The sequence below is a fragment of the Xenopus tropicalis genome, chromosome 6, assembly GCF_000004195.4.
Source record: "Xenopus tropicalis strain Nigerian chromosome 6, UCB_Xtro_10.0, whole genome shotgun sequence".
NCBI classification, from domain to species: domain Eukaryota; kingdom Metazoa; phylum Chordata; class Amphibia; order Anura; family Pipidae; genus Xenopus; species Xenopus tropicalis.
In genome coordinates, this window is record NC_030682.2 from 16,020,695 (window position 1) to 16,042,152 (window position 21,458).

Consider the following 21,458-nt stretch of genomic DNA (forward strand, 5'->3'; position numbering starts at 1 on the left):
ACATCACCGCCCACCCCTGCTACATCACCGCCCCCATGACATAACCCCTGCCCCCCTGCCTGGAGTTAGCAACAGGTAAAGGTGGCCACCCTAGGGTCACTGTCCCCACTTAACTTCCTGTTAGGGCTCGGGCTCCCCTACTCACTAGCCTGACTAACTGTTACTCCACTTCCCAGGAAGGAACTTTTTTCCCCTCTGCGGCAAATTAGAGAGGCTTCAGATGGGGTTTTTGCCTTCCTCTGGATCAACTAGTAGTTAGGCAGGTTGTATATAGGCATTATGGTTGAACTTGATGGACGTATGTCTTTTTTCAACCTAACTTACTATGTTCCCTCTAACTGGCTAGCTCTGCAGGATCTGCCATGGAGTAAAACATATGTCAAAGAAGTTTCCCCTATTCCAACATAGGCTCTAAGCCTTTGGCCCTTCCCTTTCTAGATGTTTCTTTGTTAAAAGACCTACAGAAGCCCCAACTTTGGGCTCCACTTTCGCCTACAGTCTTAAACAGGTTGGGGGCCTCAGAGGCTCTGTCTTTATTAATTTGAAAACCTTTCCTCATTTAGCTCTGGCCCTGGCTGCAGCATCATATATTTATTACAAAAAAACCCAGTAAATCTCCATTGATATTTTCTTTCATGTGTGTGTTGTTTTTAAATTATTTACATTCCTGTCTGGCTCTTTATAACCAGTTCTTTAAAAATGCTGTGGGGTCGTACGGGGCCAGTGAATCAGAAATCATATAAAGCCTAAGGACTCAATCTATAATCATTCTTAATGAAACGTTTTTAGGCTTCTTGGTTCTGAGTCCCCCCCCAATTACAGTACAGTGACCAGGTCATGTGGAAACTCAGGGACCCTTCTAACGAATGCAATTAGTAATGAATAAATTGCATTTAATTGTAAAGGGAATAAACTGGAACAGCAAATTGCATTTTTTGACATGTCCCTGGTTCACTTACTTTACAAACCCCTAAATATCATTATGTGGCTCACACAGTGTATCAAGTAGAGCAAATTAATAGTCACCCCAAATGTTATCCCTTCTCTGCACCCCCATCGACTGCCTTTGCCAGACCCACAATTATACAGCTGACATTCGACTCCCTTCCCATCTATACTGTGAATTCATCATTTTACAAATATTTCTGTATTACAATCATTGACATCTATGACATTGTAATCAATTGGCATTGTGCTCCGTAATTGTTTGTGCGCATACAGTCACTCAAGCGCCAGTTTTCAAGGATTTAGGATAATCAATTCAAATTAAGAAAAACATTGATTTGCTCAACTCTGATTTAGTCTTAGGGCTTCTCTGCCCACTCCGTTATATGTAATTTCCCCCGGCTGATGGATTTATTACTGGAGTCAAAAATACTGACTGTACCATATGCAATAAACTCCTCAGCAACTGCCGCCTTAGTGCTCTACTCTCAAGCACTGCTGCTCAATTTTAAAAGGATTATAGCTTCAATAAACTAGGTTTAACAGGTCACACAAAATGGTTTTATTCAATTCAGTTTATTCTAATTTAATTTATTAATGTTATTTATCCTATATTATATTATATATTTTATTTTTTAATATTTATTTTCATTTATGTATTATCATACAGGTATTATCCGGAAACTTGTTATCCAGAAAGCTCTGAATTATGGGAAGGTCATCTCCCATAGAATATATAGATATTATTTATGTATTATATATATTTTATTTGTTTTGTTTATGTATTGTATTTAATATTACAAGTATGGGATCTGTTATCTGGAAACCCATTATCCAGGAAGTTCCGAATTACAGGAAGGCCATCACCCATAGACTCCATTAAAAGCAATTAATTCTAATTTTTAAAAATGATTTCCTTTTTCTCTGTAATAATAAAACAGTACCTGTACTTGATCCCAACTAAGATATAATTACCCCTTATTGGGGGCAGAACAGCCCTATTGGGTTTATTTAATGGTTAAATGATTCCCTTTTCTCTGTAATAATAAAACAGTACCTGTACTTGATCCCAACTAAGATATAATTACCCCTTATTGGGGGCAGAACAGCCCTATTGGGTTTATTTAATGGTTAAATGATTCCCTTTTCTCTGTAATAATAAAACAGTACCTGTACTTGATCCCAACTAAGATATAATTACCCCTTATTGGGGGCAGAACAGTCCTATTGGGTTTATTTAATGGTTAAATGATTCCCTTTTCTCTGTAATAATAAAACAGTACCTGTACTTGATCCCAACTAAGATATAATTACCCCTTATTGGGGCAGAACAGCCCTATTGGGTTTATTTAATGGTTAAATGATTCCCTTTTCTCTGTAATAATAAAACAGTACCTGTACTTGATCCCAACTAAGATATAATTACCCCTTATTGGGGGCAGAACAGCCCTATTGGGTTTATTTAATGGTTAAATGATTCCCTTTTCTCTGTAATAATAAAACAGTACCTGTACTTGATCCCAACTAAGATATAATTACCCCTTATTGGGGCAGAACAGTCCTATTGGGTTTATTTAATGGTTAAATGATTCCCTTTTCTCTGTAATAATAAAACAGTACCTGTACTTGATCCCAACTAAGATATAATTACCCCTTATTGGAGGCAAAATAATCCTGTTGGGTTTATTCAGTATTTAAATGATTTTTAGCAGACTTAAGTTATGGAGATCCAAATTAAGTAAAGATCCCTTATCCGGAACATTCTGGATAACAGGTTCCATCCCTGTATATACTATTTTTAATACCTTCATTAGGTCAATCTAATAATAAAAAAATGAGTATAGGCTGTTCCTAAATTGCTTTGTGTTTGAGCCCAGACAGAGCGCAGTCTTTATAAATTTAAAGCAATCCACCCGACGCTAGCGCTCAGCATTATTTAGGGATCCTAAGTGCTGTAATAACAGGCAATTCCCTCCTCTGCTCCGGCTGTGTTTTGATATCTATAAATTCCTGCGCGGTGCTGCTATTTATTCCTGCGTGTTGTTAATGGTCCCAGCGTTGCAACCAATGCATTGAAGGCTGTATATTTCATGGGAAGGGAGTGGGGCTTTATAGCAAAGGTAATATTGTACCTCCTACATTTATCTGCCCTGGATCATATCAGAGATCTTGGTGTTGCTGGTCATTTTTACACTTTTGGTACCCCTTACTGGGCACCCGAGGTATGGTATGTAGCGGTGTGCCATACTTTATGTGTATATATATATATATATATATATAATATAATACATTTTCATATAATAATCAGGTTTCCTCCCTTACATTTGAGCAGGTTAATTGGCTCCTGATAAAATTAAAGGAAAACTATACCCCCAGAATGAATACGTAACCAACAGATAGTTTATATTATGTTAAGTGATCTATTAAAGAATCTCGTCCAACTGGAATATATATATCAGTAAATATTGTCCTTTTACATCCTTTCCCTTGAGCCGCCATTTAGTGATGGGCAGTGTGCTCCCTCAGAGATCAACTGACAGGAAGTGATGCAGCTCTAACTGTAACAGGAAGTAGTGTGGGGAACTCTGCCCATTCATTGGCTGATGGGGCCTGGCATGTATGTGTGCCTTGGCTTGTTTGTGTGCACTGTGATTCCTATGATCCCAGGGGGCGGCCCATAGTACTTAAAATGGCAGTTTTCTATTTAGGATTACCCAATGGCACATACTACCAAACATTATTTTTATGAAAATGGTTTATTTAGCTGAAGCAGGATTTTACATATGAGCTTGTTTATACCATATATTTTTACAGAGACCTACTATACATTGTTTGGGGGTATAGATTACCTTTAACCACACTGAATGTTATAGGAACCTGAGGGGTCATTGACCGCTGCAAGCAGTGTGAGCAAAGTGCAATTCAGACATGAGTGCCATATTTTTACCCACAATGCAACATTTTCCCCATCATTCCAGTGTCATTCTGGATCCACCTACCGCGACTGAGGCTTATTCACTAAAACTAGTGCAATAGAGAGTGCACTTTGATGTAAACAGACACAATTGCACTGAAGGTGTTTGGAGTCCTGGAGCAAGTGGGAAATGGCTGTTAATGCCATTACTGTTAAATTGTAAGCTCCACTGGCGCACTGACTGGTGTGAATGATGTATACATTTCTATTAAGCGCTGTGGAATATGTCAGCGCTATATAAATAAAAGATAATAATAATAATATTTAAAAATGTAGATTTTAGCACTTAATGTGGCAAAGATTCGCTCCAAGCCGGCAAATCATTTCAACCCATTAAACGTTTGCTTTCATTGCTCCGACTACACCAGGCCCAATCAAAACTGATGTTATTACATAAAATTGTTATGTTATTCTCCATAAGGGAATTGATAGTAACGATCATGTTAACTACGCAACAGTGGGAACATTTATCCACGGATAATACATGTCACTTGTGCGATGTAACCGCGCGCAACTTCATTTTCATTGTTTTCTTTCTTCTGTTTGAGCAAACGGATAATCTTAGGTCTCCTGAACTCCATGGATTTATGGCTCATTTCATCTCCTTTAACTACCGTACGTAGGTAATTATATGTGTAATCCCCACTAAAGCACAATTTGGAGAATAAACATAATGAAGAAAGGGAAGTGTTTTCCCCATCACGATACAGTAGGCAGAGCAGGAGGAGTATTATAGGGTTATAATGCACGTCTCTGGCACGGGAAGAGAAGCGCGTCCCTCGCTATCCTGAGCCTTCAGCTTTAAATAGCAATGTTAATTATCACAATGGCGCTACAGGTAGGAGAAGAATCGCTTTTAATTACTGCTGGCTAAAATGTGAGAAACAAATGACAGCAAATATCAGTGCTGCTGACTGCACAAATAATAAAATGGAAGGAAAAAGCCAAGAAGCCGCGGGCGACGAAAGAATAGCCACGGGCATCAAAAGAATAGCCGTGGACGACGAAATAATAGCCACGCAACAAAATAATAGCCACGCAACAAAATAATAGCCACGGACGACAAAAGAATAGCCGCGGGCAACAAAAGAATAGCTGCGGACGATGAAATAATAGCTGCGGGCGACAAAAAAATTGCCGCGGGCGACAAAAGAATAGCTGCGGACGACGAAATAATAGCCGCGGACGACAAAATAATAGCCGCGGGCGACGAAATAATAGCTGCACAACGAAATAATAGCCACGCAATGAAATAATAGCCGCGGACGACAAAAAAATAGCCGCGGACGACAAAAGAATAGCTGTGGATGACGAAATAATAGCCGCGGGCGACAAAAGAATAGCCGCGGGCGACAAAAGAATAGCTGCAGACGGCGAAATAATAGCCGGGGGCGACAAAACAATAGCTGCACGACGAAATAATAGCCACGCAACAAAATAATAGCTGCGGACAACGAAAGAATAGCCGCGGGCGACAAAATAATAGCTGCGCAACGAAATAATAGATCACACATTCCTAAGAAGGGGGAGGGAGTTCTTAGCATTCTGGAGGAAGGGGAGAGCAGGAGATAGCTGCGCTGGCTCTGGCCCCAGGAATTAAAGCTGTTTCTAAGAGTGGAAGTCAGACTCTGGAACATCGGGCCTGATTCACTAAAGTGCGATTTAACGTGCGCTATTTATAGCGTGCATTAAAAAATTTTACCGCGTCTTAATTTTGGCGATTTTTCGCACGATTCACTATAAGCATACTCGCGCTTTTTTACGCGCGATATTGCATGCGTTATTTAACTCGCGAAGACTATTTCAATGCGGTATTTGCTGGTACATGTGCTAAATTACGCCCGCGAATAGTCACCGCATATGAATGGTAGCTTAGAAATAGTGTATAAAAATTGTTGCCGCATATAAATGGTGTATATAAATATTAGCCACATATAAATGGTAACATATAAATGGTAGCATATAAATAGTAGATGCTTATAAATAGTAGCCAATAGTGATGAGCAAATGTGTTCTGGTTATCTTTAGTGAAAATTAGCAAATCTTTCGAAAGATCCACGAAACGGCAAAAAAATTGTTGCTGTGGCTATTATTTTTTGACGCTTGTATAAATTTTTGTATGTGCGGTGAATTTTTGCGTGGCAAATTTTTTCAGGCGTTTTGCCATTGGCGGATTGTTTTGCGAAACGCATGAAAAAATCAGCCGCAAAAAAATTCAACGCACGTCCAAAAAATCGCTGCGAATCCATGCCTGGCGAAACATTTCATCACTTGTAGCGAAATATAAATAGTCGCGCAAATGAACGCATGCCATGTTAGCCATACACGCCAATACTTGCAGAAAATGACTGTATTAAAAATGAACATTTCGCTGCAAACTGGCGGCTGCGTCACTCTAGGGGAAACACAGACTTGAATAAATAACACTGTAAGTCCATATTTTATTGCAAAAAACATTTACTGTACTTTTGTATAATTTTTCGCCTGCCTATAGTAGGTGTTAATTTTCGCATAGCCGAATGCGATATTTAGCGCGCAAAAGTTATAGTGAATCATGCGATCGTATTCTTTTCAGCACGGAAATGAACGTATGCGGTAAAACTAGCGCGAGAAATACTGCATGCGAAAATGCGACTTATCGCATGCGGTAATGCTGTAGTGAATCGCGTGCTAATTGTCGCGTCTTTTTTACCGCAAAAAAGCGTGCGATAAACTTTAGTGAATCAGGCCCATCATGTTTACAAAAAAAGAGACAAGAAATCCTGTGCTTCTTTTGATAGAGGACTGTAAGTGCTTATGGCTGTATTTACATAGACCTTTCTGATAAAGCTTACTTAGTTTTTAACTTTCCTTCTCCTTTAAAAGACATAAAATTGAGTTTGCACTAATATTATGATACTTTGGGCAGCTTTGGACTGTGTTTCAATCATGCAAAGAGGAGGTGGATCAAGGACCCAATGTACTTGTATAAATGCAATATTCTGCTTTACAGATTGTTGAGGGGTGCCCAATGCACTATTTTGCACAGGGTAATATTCAGCCTAAGATCTAAGCTATTTTTAATAGTAGACAATAACGTTAAAGGGGACATATTGTGTGAAAAACAATATTGTGCCAATGAATTGTACTCTTCTAATTACAGAAGGAATGCGCTTTAAAAAGTAGTGGCTGATTTATTGAAAGATTTCTCCAGAAACCCCACTAGCCCCGCCCATCTGTTTAACTTCCCGCTGCCTCCTTTCCCAGGCTGTGCAGGGGGGCGGCACTCAGCACACTGCACTGTAGGATAGGAACCAATCAGCAGCTAGGCTGACCTGATAGGGAACTGAATATTGACTTTGCTTGTGAAAATCCAGGGCTGTGATTGGCTGTCCCCCTCCTACTGTGCTTTGGGCAGGGACCGTTAGGACACGCCCACCCCTCACAGACAGGGGCCTGATAGGATCTATAGGGAGCTCCAATAAAGGGGCCATTCTTACAGATAGGATTAATTTTTAGACCAAAGTGAAACCAGCACCGTATATTATTCATAATTGCCTACAAGGTTTTTTTTTTAATTTATACTATATATCTCCTTTATAGGGGTAGTTAACTATCCCCAGTAAGTCTTTTAGCACTAACACCCCTGCCCCGGACAGGGGCTTTGCTCACAATCTCCGCAATGTCTAATTGTGAGACCAGGGCGGTGTTCATTAAGGCATATATTTGACTTCTGTGAATATTTTGGGAGATGTAGCACTATTTAGTCTACGTGTTTTGTGAAATGGTACTGCAACGAATGTTCAGTAAGCTGCCACTTAGGGGCCGATTCATCAAATTACAAGTTTGAATCCCAAAATGGGTAAAATTCGGATTAGATGCGATCATTTCTTAAGATCACAAATATCACGAAAATGCTTATTAATAATTTTGTATTAGTAACGATAATATCGTATTGGCGATCCGAAAGTCACAAAATGTTTGTATCCGAACGGTCAGAAATAGAAGGAAAGTGCGAAGGAGTTACGCAAATTGCAGAAAATACGCACAGTACGAAAAAATAAGATTTTTTTGTATTTCGGACCTGTTGTACTTTGATAAATGTGCCCCCAAATGTTACATATAATTAGTGATGAGCGAATCTGTCGCGAAAAGGCGAAAAATTAGCAAAACGCATTTGTCGCGTGATTTTTTTGACGCCCATGTCTTTTTTGTCGCCCACGTCTATTTTTTTTGTCACCCGCCTTTTTTTACGCTACCGTGCCCAATTTGACGTGCCCCCCCCAAAAAAAATTTCCGCGCAACTAATTTTTCTGCAGCAAATTTTCACGGAAGTTTCACGAAAATTGGCGAAATTCGGAAATTCACTGCACCTTGCTTAAAAATCCTTAAATTTCTCTGTGTATATAATTTTGAATATACAGGATACCGGTATCTTTAAGACCATCCTGATTTTTGTGTGGGAAATGATATATAATTAAAGAGCGCTTGTTTATGCAGTTGCTAATCTAGTGAAGTGCTGCTAGACATATGGTTTTTCACAAAACATTCTGGGGTGGATGTGTGAAGCGTTGCCAGATGCTTCTCTGTCTGCCTGGGATCCGGGCTGACTTGGAACCAGCGGTTCATTGGCAGATGGGCGTACCACTGAGTATGTATGGCGCGTCTCTATAGGGCAGCTCAAAGTTCTAGTGTTCTGTGTTCTAGAGGTTGTTTGTAGTAACATATGGTTGATGCCTCTAACTGCTATGGAGCAGATCCCAAGGTGAAGGAACTGTTATTCTTACCCTTTATTTAGATCATATTTACCTATTTGAAGATCTACACAAGGAGCAGTTCTGAAAGCCCTTCATCTTTCCTTCCTTTACAAATGCTCCTTCATTCACTCGGAGGGTTTGTTTTAGTGCTCCTGTGCCCATTTACGCCGAGAATGTCCTATATTATGATAGTTGCACAAGTGGAGAAAAGAAAAAGGCCGTCTCGGAAGCGGCACTTTAATGGCCAGAATCCTCCTGTAAAATCTTCCCAGCTCGGCTGTAGAACCACTCACATGTAATCATTCCAATTTGAGAAAATACCAGAGTGCTCAAGGATATTTCAATTCAGCTTCCTGTCAGCAAAAACGGCAACAAAGTAATGTACAAGGATTAAATAAGAGAAGCGAAAGAAATGTAGGCGAGAAAATAACCAACGACAACTCAAATACATAGAAATAGCCGGTATCAGTGGGTATAAATGAAGCAGGCATAATAACTGCAGCTAGTACTCACAGACACAACTGTTGGGTGCCTTGGGTGCTCCACATAAGTGACTCAGTGTAGGCTGCTCATCTGTAGGCATGGTCCAATAAATCGGTTCCGTTATTTGGAACATTGGTCTAGTACTCACAGCCACAACTGTTGGGTGCTCCACATCCATGACTCAGTGTAGGCTGCTCATCTATAGGCATGGTCCAATAAATCGGTTCCGTTATTTGGAACATTGGTCTAGTACTCACAGCCACAACTGTTGGGTGCTCCACATCAATGACTCAGTGTAGGCTGCTCATCTGTAGGCATGGTCCAATAAATCGGTTCCGTTATTTGGAACATTGGTCTAGTACTCACAGCCACAACTGTTGGGTGCTCCACATCAATGACACAGTGTAGGCTGCTCATCTGTAGGCATGGTCCAATAAATCAGTTCCGTTATTTGGAACATTGGTCTAGTGGATGGTGCCTGATTCTGGAACAATATTGCTTGGTCCTCTTGGACTATGTTGTAGAAGGAGAACACACAAGAAGTGATATGATCAGGTTTGTTTGGCCTAATACCCAGCTATCTCTACATGCATGGTCCCTCCAAAAGTAGGCATCTAAACTTAGTGTCCTGGAACCCCATTAAATTATTGGAAGTCTATTTTTCTTAGAGCACACAGTTGCAGTAGAACAGTTCCTCTGGTTCCTGATGGCTTATGTGGCATGTAACCATAACCTCAGCCTAACTATATCCATTTTATTTTATTATAGTACCAAATGTCATCTCTGATATATCCAGATTTGATGTTACAGTGTTATGATGTATGGCAGCTGTTGAAGTAATTGTCCCCACCAGTTTATCTTGGTTAGGTTCATTGGACTTGGGCAGTAACCCATAGCAACCAATTAGTGATAAGCTTTTGCAGCCAGCTGCAGGTTGAACAATGAAAGCAAAATTTTTATTGGGTCACTCCTCAGCTGCTAATGTGCCCAGTGAAGTAAAATAGCCCATGTTTAGGGATCACAATATGGCAACCAGTTTCATTGCATTTTAAGATGGCCAAACATGGAGCCATCTGTTTTAGGGGACAGCCGTCGGAATGTACTTGCCATCTGTCAGAGCTTCCCATAAATGCACGTGGGTGCAAACAGCCAGCTCAAGAGTGAGACCAGCGGTACCAGCCACTTCCCTGAGGGTCCACTTGTTTTGGAATAAAGTTGGAAGAGGTATTCCAATGTCTGTAAAAACCTTCTGAGAATGGAGACATTGCTGCTCTTACTTATTCACATTTACAAGACTTGTCTGCCCTCCCTCAGTCTGCTCCATTGTGCAATCTCATATTCCATACTATGTTCTGTCATCATTCTACCCACATGAATTCTAGGACAAAGAGGAGAGGACATTTCCATTGGGCAGGCAACCCCAGATGGGTTCCTCTGGCCTTAAAACTCTTTGGTAAAAGCAAGAAAGTCAGCGAAGTCCAGCCTGGTGGTCCTGACCCTAAAAAGATATTCTCCCCAGTTTTCCCTTCCTAGCCCATTTTGTAATCTTAAGCCTATTTATAACCCCTTTAATGTAAATTAACCCCACTGCAATATCATCACTTATCCAATATATTACAATGGTTAATCAGAACCTAACACTATTAGACCCATCAATATAAGATTAAGCATCTCTGTTTGGCTTCTCTGCCAGTATTCTTGACTTTGATATAGTCAACCCATACTCTTTTGCTCCTTAAGCCATTGCCTCATTTTTCATAGCCAGCAATCCTGTGGATGCCGAGGCCCAGTCCAGATGGCCCTGTATCAGAGTGATCTATACCAAGCCATAATTCATTTCTTTTGATGGCAAAGATTCACAACCTACAGCTGTCCAGCTGTTGCTGAACTATAAAGCTACAGAATCCCACAGATGACATCAGGGTCGTAGCTCTGAGGAACCAGGGGAGCCACAGACAAAGGCTTCCTGCTCTATAGAATAACTCTATAATCCCTTAATAAATTATTTTTTACATCTCGATGGGTCATCCTGATGTAGCTTGCTGTGTAAAATAAAGCAAAGAATGTGGGCAACCTAACCAGACCTGTGAATCTCATCTAGTACGGCCAACTTTTGGGCTGCAGTTGTCAGCAATGGTCAAGGGGATCTCAAGGGAGTGAGGCAGTTGCATTTGGCCCCAAGCTTTAGAGGCCCCCCTCACCCCATACATGACAAGCTTGGCAGGCTTTCTCTTCTCTTCCTCTCCTCTTCCCTTGTGCCCTTTGTCATTGGTCCCAAAGTTGTCTGCAGAGGTAGAACTGACACAAAGGCACAAGGGAATGCAGCAGACCCATGGGAGACCAGCATGAACTGACTGCCCTTGACCTGCTGCTTACTGTACATTTCACAAGATGACGCTCTTGGTTGGGGCGGTCAGTGTGCATTGCTCTCCTGTAGATACTTCATTCCATTGTAATGATACCTAAGATGATCTACTTTCAACAGTGATCTTAATTGCATGTGTGGGGTTAATCCATTTCTCATCCATTTCTTGCAGTGATCTTATTGCCATGTCTGGGGTTAATGCAGTACTCCTTATCCATTTACTAGCAACCTTTCTGGGCATGTCATGGGTGAATACAGTGCTTTTCATTGATATTCTGCAATGTTCTTACTGCAATGTCTATTTTTAATACAGTGCTCAATATTCATATTCAACTGGGAAATTTCTGATATGTCTGGGTTTAAAGCAGTGTTCAATACCCATTTTCAACAGTGAGCTTGCTGGCATATCTGGGGTTAATGAAGCATGTATTATATATTATTTGCAGTGATCTTACTCTCATGTCAGGGTTTAATGCTGCACTCAATATCCATACTGGCACGATAGCCCAAACCTACATAGTATCCCTTATTCCTCTGTCTCTCTCCTTTTATTATTTCAGCACTCAGTGTGCCCTTTAGAGCGCTGAATATAATATGTGTAACATTGTGCCTTTGGCTGTAGCTGTGATTCCCAGCAGAAACACTTGTTTGTGGGTATGGACATTCATACAAGGCTTCGTCCTATTTAACCTACATTGGGCATACGCCGCCACTGAGGCCTGTTTTGCACTTAAAGTGGTACCCGCAGAACATTTACAGACCCATTTGTATTATCACTAACCTGGCCTATCCCTTTAACCCCCCCCCCCCCCCCCCCACACTGTCATCAAACCTATGTAGTATCCTGGTAGACTTTTATTGTAATTCAGCTTGGATTGCCACATCTGATGGCTTTTTTCACCGGGCAGGGGGTGGGCAGTCACGTCAAGGGGCAGGGAAGAGGCGGGGCCATGACTTCACTGGGCGGGGCAATCACTAATTTACAAATTTGAAAAACCGGACCGGTGATAACCCTACATTCAGCTCACATGGAGGTGATGCATTCAGAAGTAAATTTATGACTCCTGGGCCGGCAGCAAAAAAAAAAATGTAGGGCCCTGCACCACCCAGTCTGCACCACCCACACTGCCCCTCTGGGCCCCCTCTCCCCCGATCTTCCCCTGCTCCCCTTGTGGTTATGTCGCTGCCACTCTTCACTAGAGTCTATGGATACGATTTTACTAGTATCCACTTGGTTGGAGGAGAGATACAGTGTTTCACCTTGCATAAGTAGTCAGGAATAAAAAAAATCAACATTAGCCCCCATATGTAATTAAAGACACTAAGGGGCATGTTTACCAAGACTGGAGATAAATATCACCTGTGATGTTGCCCATAGCAACCAATCAGCAATTAGATATGAACAGTCACCTACAAGTTAGAAATCAGCAGCACAGATCTAATTGGTTGCTATGGGCAATATCAATGGTGATATTTATGTCCGGTCTTAGTAACCATGCCCCTAAGTTTGCCCAGGAGCAGTAACCCATAGCAACTAGTGATGAGTGAATTTTTTCAGCAGGCATAGATTTGCAGCAAAACTTCGCATTTCGCCTTTGGCGAATTATTTTGCATCATCCGTAATAGCCACCAATAAGATGTTTGCTTTGAAACAGGTGACCGGTAAATGCTACCTACTAATTGGTTGCTATGGGTTACTGCTCCTGGGCAAACTTAGTGCCTTTTATTACATAACCCCCTTTAGATGGACATCTCCTTTAAACAGTTGGAAGCAATTGATCCAGGGAAAATGATGAGGGTAAGGATTATTTGTGAAGCTGAACTGATACCTGGCCATGGGCATGGGGGGGAATTTGCCTTCCTGTGGGCAGTTATGGAAAGGTAAAACAGCAGGGACACATTTCAGCTGACAAAATCGGCAGAAAATGAAGTTAGTGAGAAAAGACAATTGCCCAGAGAATGAAGTACTCAGATGAGGGCCAACATTTCCTTTATTCATAAATGTAATCGTTATTGAAAGCAATGTTTGTGTAAATGCTAAATGCCTGGATCCTGCTACATTGTTTCAACAACCAGAAGCAGCAGTGCAGAGCCAGACAAATACTGCTTTCAGTAGCAATTACATTTTAAATAACTTTAAAACCATTGAATATTGGGAATGAATAGATATTGGGAAGCTGATTAGAATGTGGGGGTCATTTCATTTATCAACACTGGGTAAATTTGCCCATGGGCAGTAACCAATGGCAACCAGCCATATTGTTTAAGTCTTTGTTCTTCCTGCAGCTGGCTGGAAAAAGCCTATCACTGATTGGTTCCATGTTTATCCCCACGGCAGCACCTCTGACTCTCTAACTGAATGACAGATTCCAGCATTACTTTGCTTGTTGATTACACACCCCGAGGTCCTTTGGGGATAGATCCTGCCGGAGGGGGCCGGGGACAGAAATGCAGCACATACATCAATCCCCCTTATATGTGCCGCGGCCGTTAAGACAGGACTCGACTTACAATTTAAATTAAACACAAGTAAATAGAATTTAGATAAAATCTCCTCTCTCTTTAGTGAGAGCGTCTGGCTGACAGGGGGTCTCACTGCTGATATATTGTAACGAGAGCGTCTCATTCATTTCTGTCACTGCTGCTCCGTGGGGGCTATTGTGCTTGCGTGTAACAGTCCAGTCTGCACAGCACAGTATTACAGTGGGTACAAAGGAAACATAGGGAATAAAAATCCTATGCATAACTACATTAAGGATCATGTAAACATTTTTTTTCTAGTTTTCAAGATATGAGTAGTTGTCAGAAATTATGAATTTTAAACAACAGCACCACCTGCTGGTCATACCAACTGGATACTGCTGCCCAGGACTGTATATATATATATATATATCACTTTATACTGCACCCAGGCAAATTATTACTTAATTATACGTGAGTGCCTGCTTTGACCTGTTCCTATATATATATATATATGGGCATCCAAGGGCCTGTGCCTAGGGTGGCAGCTTTTGGGGGGGTGGCCCTCAGTTCCTATATGTAAAAATCCCCCCAGCCTGCACTACAGAGTCCCTAACTAAATCTGCCGATTTAGGGGGGTGAGGGCTGAGGGCCGCAGCATGTTGTGGCACGAGATGTCACTCTACGGAAGTGATGTCACACACCACAGGAAGTGGAGTCATGCGCATGTTGCCAGTGACATCACTTCCACAATGTAGGGGCATGTGTAGGTCTGGTTAGGTTTGCCACCTTTCCCCCTGCTGAATGTCAGACGGGGTCAGATGGTGACGTGAGGTCACAGAGCGGCCCCACGTGTTCCAGCTGCAAAAAAACAAAACAAAACAAAACATGGAGATCAAAATGCCCGAAATGTCCAATGTTGTATTGCCTTTAAAGGGGAAGTTCACCTTTATTTTAACTTTCTGTATGTTATAGATGAGATTGTAAGTAAGTAAGTAACAGTATTTAAGTTTCAGTATTCAATATTTTCTGGGTTTTATTTTTGAATTTGTTTCCCTCACTTTTCTGCCTCTTTCCAGATTGCAACTGAAAATGTAATCCATTAGCCCAGGCTTAATGACTCTGGCAACTAGGGTTCAATGGGGCTGGATTTGTGGCAATGCTGCAAAGGCCTGGGCCTAGGGTGGCACAAACAGGGTGACATGACACCCAGCTGCACATGAAGTTGCTTACACTCGGACTGCAGACCCGGCATGCACAGAAATCCGGCCCTGGGGTTGCCAACTTTTTTAAATACTATTATACCAGCCTTGGGGTCGGAGGAGCAGACAGGGGCAAATAGAGTGGGCGGGGAAATGGGAGTATAGGCAGGTCTGGCTTTGGGTCGGAGGAGCAGGCAGGGTTGTCACATGGGGGGATATATAGTGGGTGGAGGAATAGAGTGGGCAGGGAAATGGGCGGAGTATAGGCAGGTCTGGCTTTGGGTTGGAGTAGCAAGCAGGGGAGTCACATGGGGGAAATAGAGGGGGCGGGGAAATGGGTGGAGTGGGCAGGGAAATGGGCGGAGTATAGGCAGGTCTGGTTTTGGGTCAGAGGAGCAGGCAGGACGTCACATGGGGGGAAATAGAGTGGGCGGGGAAATGGGTGGAGTGGGCAGGGAAATGGGTAGAGTGGGCCGGGAAATTGGTGGAGTGGGTGGAGAAATGGGTGGAGTATGGTCAGGTCTGGCTTTATAAAGGGTAATCCATCAGCAGGGAGGATAGGGAAGGGAGGGATTAGTACGGTAATTACGGCCCCGGGCCCAGTGGTTACCCACTACAGACAACCTTTAAAAACTGTGTGTGGGACTTCACCATCATTGTTTTCCTTATTTTTTCCTTTCTTCCTTATATTTCTTTCCCGTCCCTATACCTAATTACAAACTCTGGTTTCCCCATCACACAAAATATGAATTTTTCAAACAGCGTACTCACATGTACAGGATAGAAATGTGAAATTAAAAGAAAAATCATTTTTTTATACAAGGCCAATACTCATCATGGTTCCATAAGCCCCCCCCCCCCCTGTGTATACCCAGAGCGGCGGGATATGTACATATAACCCCCCTATAGGTGCGGGCGATTAAACACAATTAAAGCCGTGCTTATGAAGCAGGGTGCCAAGGTTAAAGGCAATATATTGACAGCTGCATTACGGCCGGGCCCGGTGGCGGCTCTGCTGTTTACTGAACATTCTAAATGATTAATGATCCAATTTGCCCGAAGCTTTTGTTTGTGTAAGGGAAGTGAGAAGTGCAATCCAAACATGCAATTTAACTACTCCTATTTTTATGTATTGCAGGAGGCCCTGAAGGTCAGTAAATATGAGGTATCTCCGGACATGAAGTATGTGCTGATGGCGTATGATGTTGTGCCGGTAAGTGTATTGCTTGACGGCTTGGGGTTTTATGACACTGCAGATGTATGTATCATTCATGGAAAAAGCTCCTTCCACTTATATTCTGCCCGCATGTGGGCCTGCCAAATGCAACGTGCAGCTAACAGCGCCATCTAGGGGATTCCATTGGACTTACTGGCATGTCTGTGATTCATTATGAACAGCAAAGCCCATGTATTGGAAAATCATATCATCTAAAATAAATATAATGTCAGCCGGTTGCTAAGGTTACATTAAAATGAGAATTTAATTAAATATATATATATATATATACATCACAGGGGTTAACTTCCCTCTACTGCCCCGGTCAGTAACCTATGCCCTATGGGAGGAAAGATCTCTCCAAGGCTAGTTATTAGTTAACCAGTTGTGCTCATTTCTTTCTGGCCTAAGGTGCAGGTAGGCCTCAGTATCCAAGTAAAAGCAATACTAGGGTTACAAACTTTTATTAGTGGGCCATCCAGAAGTGGGGTGGAGCACATCACGTCACTAACGCCATCACGTCACTAACGCCATCACGGCACTAACACCATCACACACTCCTCTTTGTCTAGGTTTATATTCCAGCAAAGGTGGAAACCCTAGAAGTAGGGATGTGGAACAATGACAATGTCAGGGGGCACATTAGCGACTTTTGGGGGCTAGGTTATGAAGTGGCAGTCTGTGATTGGCCAAATTGCACCTCCATCAGGGTTAGGGTTACCATCCAGTATTTGACCCCCAGTTAGGGGTAGGACCAGAATTACAAGTTTACTGGCAATGTAGTCCCTCCATTCCCTGATCCTCTCTGCTGATTAATTACCCCTTATAAGGCAAGACCTGCCCGTCTACCGCCTATTTCCTGCCCACTCTGCCAATTTCCCCACCCTTTCACTATTTCCCCGCCCCCTCCACCCATTTTCCCACTCCATGTGACCCCCCCCGGTTATGAACCGGACAGTTCTGATTTCAAAACTTTAAAAACCAGACTGGACTCTTCCCTGAGGGATGTGGATAAATGTCATTTGTGGAAACGAGTTTATTCATGGTTTTAAAAAAAATAAATAAAATAAGATAAATTTGAGTTTTAGTAAACCTCCCCGTACAGGTATTGGACCCCTTATCTGGAAACCCATTATCCAGAAAATTATGGAAAGGCCATCTCCCATAGACTCCATTTTAATCAAATAATTCACATATTTCAAAATGGTTAATTTTTCTCTGTAATAATAAAACAGTACCTGTACTTGATCCCAACTAAGATATAATTACCCCTTATTGGGGCAGAACAACCCTATTGGGTTTATTTAATGGTTAAATGATTCCCTTTTCTCTGTAATAATAAAACAGTACCTGTACTTGATCCCAACTAAGATATAATTACCCCTTATTGGGGGCAGAACAATCCTATTGGGTTTATTTAATGGTTAAATGATTCCCTTTTCTCTGTAATAATAAAACAGTACCTGTACTTGATCCCAACTAAGATATAATTACCCCTTATTGGGGGCAGAACAGCCCTATTGGGTTTATTTAATGGTTAAATGATTCCCTTTCCTCTGTAATAATAAAAAAGTACCTGTACTTGATCCCAACTAAGATATAATTACCCCTTATTGGGGGCAGAACAGCCCTATTGGGTTTATTTAATGGTTAAATGATTCCCTTTCCTCTGTAATAATAAAACAGTACCTGTACTTGATCCCAACTAAGATATAATTACCCCTTATTGGGGGCAGAACAGCCCTATTGGGTTTATTTAATGGTTAAATGATTCCCTTTCCTCTGTAATAATAAAACAGTACCTGTACTTGATCCCAACTAAGATATAATTACCCCTTATTGGGGGCAGAACAGCCCTATTGGGTTTATTTAATGGTTAAATGATTCCCTTTTCTCTGTAATAATAAAACAGTATCTGTACTTGATCCCAACTAAGATATAATTACCCCTTATTGGGGGCAGAAGAGCCCTATTGGGTTTATTTAATGGTTAAATGATTCCCTTTTCTCTGTAATAATAAAACAGTATCTGTACTTGATCCCAACTAAGATATAACTAATCCTTATTGCAGCCAAAACAATCCAATTGAGTTTAATTACTGTTTAATTTTTTTAGTAGACTTAAGGTAGGAGATCCGAATTATGGAAAGTCCCCTTATCCGGAAAACCCCAGGTCCCGAGCATTCTGGATTACAGGTCCCATACCTGTACCTGTTTGTCCAGTAAGCCATTGTTTCATGATAAAGAACTGCTGCCCCCCTTTATTTTTACTGTCACTATCTAAGTTGTAGTTTAACTACATCACCCCGTGTACCTGCTCTGCCGTTGAGCAGCTGTGGTAGAGAACAGCGTATAGGCCTGAGAGGGAAGAGAATTCCCCGGCGCTGTCTCTATGACTAATTGCACAGCGCTGCTCCCCATTGTGACGTTATCTGCACAATCGCAGCGAGTCATTCTGGGCAATGGCATCTCGGGCCCCGTGCGGAATGAATGAGGGCAGTTCAGCAGTTAGTGGCCCCATGTTATTATTTACTGTGTCAGTCGAAGCGCTTGGGTATCGCAAGGGCATCGGCTCGGCTCTAAATTACACGTTAAGCAAAACAAGCCACAAATTCCCTTTTTATTTTCTGTATATTATTTCCTTTCATTGTGATCTCACATTCGGTTTCCCTGAGCGTTTCCCAGGATGCTTTGCGCTTCCCCTTGCTCCGTATGCGGAATGCCATTACCCCCTCTCTGTCATTTCTGCCCGACCTTCCCATACATAAAACCTGATTGTGTATCAACCTGTCTGCCTCGAGGCCTGACTCCTGCAGTAATGGGTGGCATAATGGAACCCCCCTGCTCCTGAAATCTGTCAATTTCCCTGCCTGCGAGATTTCAGGCTCGACTATGCCTGGCGTTGGTACATCTGCGGGATACGATATGCGCAGTATGGGAGCTGGCGCGTGTCATGGGATGGCTCATCACTCACCGAGGCCAGAGAAAGATGCATTATTATTATTTGTATCCATTTAGGCTACTCACTCACACACACACCTGTAGATGGAGATTTATGGGCCACCATATGTTTTATTTTTTTAACCCAAATTCATTTATTATTAACACATCCGTACTCATTATAAAGGCATTAGAAAATCCCAGCTGTCAATCATATATTGCCTGCCCCATCCCAATGCCTTAGGCAGCAGAGTCTTACCCCAATAGGTAATAAAAGGCAACCCAAAGCAACCAATAAGATATTTACTTTTAAACAGGTGATCAGTAAATTGCACCAACACACTTCAGCACCTTTTTTGTGTTTGATTTGTGCACCCTGGATGGGTGTCATAGTACTCTGGGCTTGTCCCCAGGCCAAGACATGTTGGGTCTCACCTGGTGGAAGCTTTGGACACATGAGCATCAAAGCCCATGCCTTCAGGTAGGACTCGCAATGATTCAATATCATTAAAGGTAGTAAATTCTACCTGCTGATTGGTTGCTATGGGTTACTGCTCCTGGGCGAACTTAGTGCCTTTCATTACATAACCCACTAAGCCTTCCTAACTCTTCATTATATTTAGGGGACCTCACCTGGGAGAATTAAAATTTATTGATTATATAGGCACCTTAGGGCTGCCACTTGAGTTGCAGCCCTGTCCATGAGTATAGTAGGGGACAGCCCAACTTTCAACCAATGAGTTAATAAGATACCCCCCCCAAACCAGGGAGTGTGCTGCCTGTGCCCCCATTCTCCAGTTACAGCGCTGAGTGAATAGCACAGTGGGAAAAACAGTCACCCCTTTGCCCACACAGGGTCAGACTGGGTGGTGCAGGGCCCACGGTGGCTCCCGCCCCAGGGGCCCTGCAGGTGCCCCCACCGGCCATGTCCCCTAACCCCCCCTACCCCCTGCAGGGTCCCCCACCCGTAAATTTAACGCATCAGGGGAGGAACGGTCGGCCGGGGGAGCGTCAGCAAGGGTCTGGGCCCACTGGGATTTTTCCCGGTGTCCCGGCGGCCCAGTCCGACCCTGTGCCCACACAATGTGCCAATTTCTGTGTGTATATTATTTGTATGCTTTGTTACAGTAAAGTACCAATTGTATTAAAAATGGGTCCCAGTTTGAGTGCATGTTTGTGTACTCCAGCCCCCTATATATAGGATAAAGGATATAGCGGAGGGATGTTAGTGCCTGTGCAGCCTGGCAGTGGGAGTGGGAACAGCACACACCGTTATACTTGGCACATAATGACTTACACTGGAGGAGAAGAGAACATCAGCACCTGTGTATATTGTCTCTGCTCTCTGTGTATTGTCTCTGCTCTCAGTCTGAGGGAAATGATGCTTTATTTCTCCATGATGTGCCCACAGCTTCTCTCTCTCGCTGTTGTTTCTCCCCCTGCCAATCCTGCCAATTACAGAATAACACCCACGTACTGGCACCTACAGCTTCAGGATGAAAAGTCAGTGTCAGATCCGGTTTGTGTTCATGGGGTTACGTGGCGCTGAGATGCCAGCCATCTGCCAATGAACCCACCAGGTGTTGCTTGTGTTTCCAACCTCCAACGCTCTCAGGTACCTAATCCTATTGTTCTTCTTCCTTTCTGCCCGCAGGTCTACCGACGCTCTTTTACTGCGCACTATGTCCTGTGCAACCTCATTACAGGGTAAGAATTACTGCTACACCCTATACTATATCAGTGTTTATGGGTAAACCAATGTAATAGTTATATGACAGAAAGTGCTATTCTAAGGCAGTTTTCAAATGGTCTATATTCTTTATTACCTGTTCTTTTTTTTATTATTTAACCTGTTATCCTGTGCCTATCCAATCTAGAACTGAAACCATGTGGTTGTTACCCTACCAACCAGGCAGTCGCTTGAAGGCCATTCCCTTTGTGTTGTTTGATAATTCCAATCTCCTGTCCTCACCCAACCCCTCTCTTTCTTTCTCCAATAGTGTTCCCTTTACTGGCCGCCACAGCCGTGCCATTGGGCTTGGGGCACTTGCTGAAATCTGATAGGTTGAGGATACCGTTGACCTGGTGCTTTAGCCAATTTTGTCTTTTCTCAGCCACCAAGTCTGACATTACGGCTA

The 21,458-nt window shown here is 42.4% G+C and overlaps 1 protein-coding gene across 3 annotated transcripts in view; it reads left to right on the forward strand.

Moving 5' to 3' along the window:
- Positions 1-21,458, forward strand: part of dpp6 (dipeptidyl-peptidase 6) — an 834,825-nt gene that overhangs the window by 707,592 nt on the left and 105,775 nt on the right. For all 3 annotated transcript variants that reach the window (XM_031903179.1, NM_001102992.1, XM_012964203.3), the window contains 2 exon segments: positions 16,304-16,378; positions 20,975-21,027. In XM_031903179.1, coding sequence (XP_031759039.1) covers positions 16,304-16,378; positions 20,975-21,027 — 128 coding nt within the window.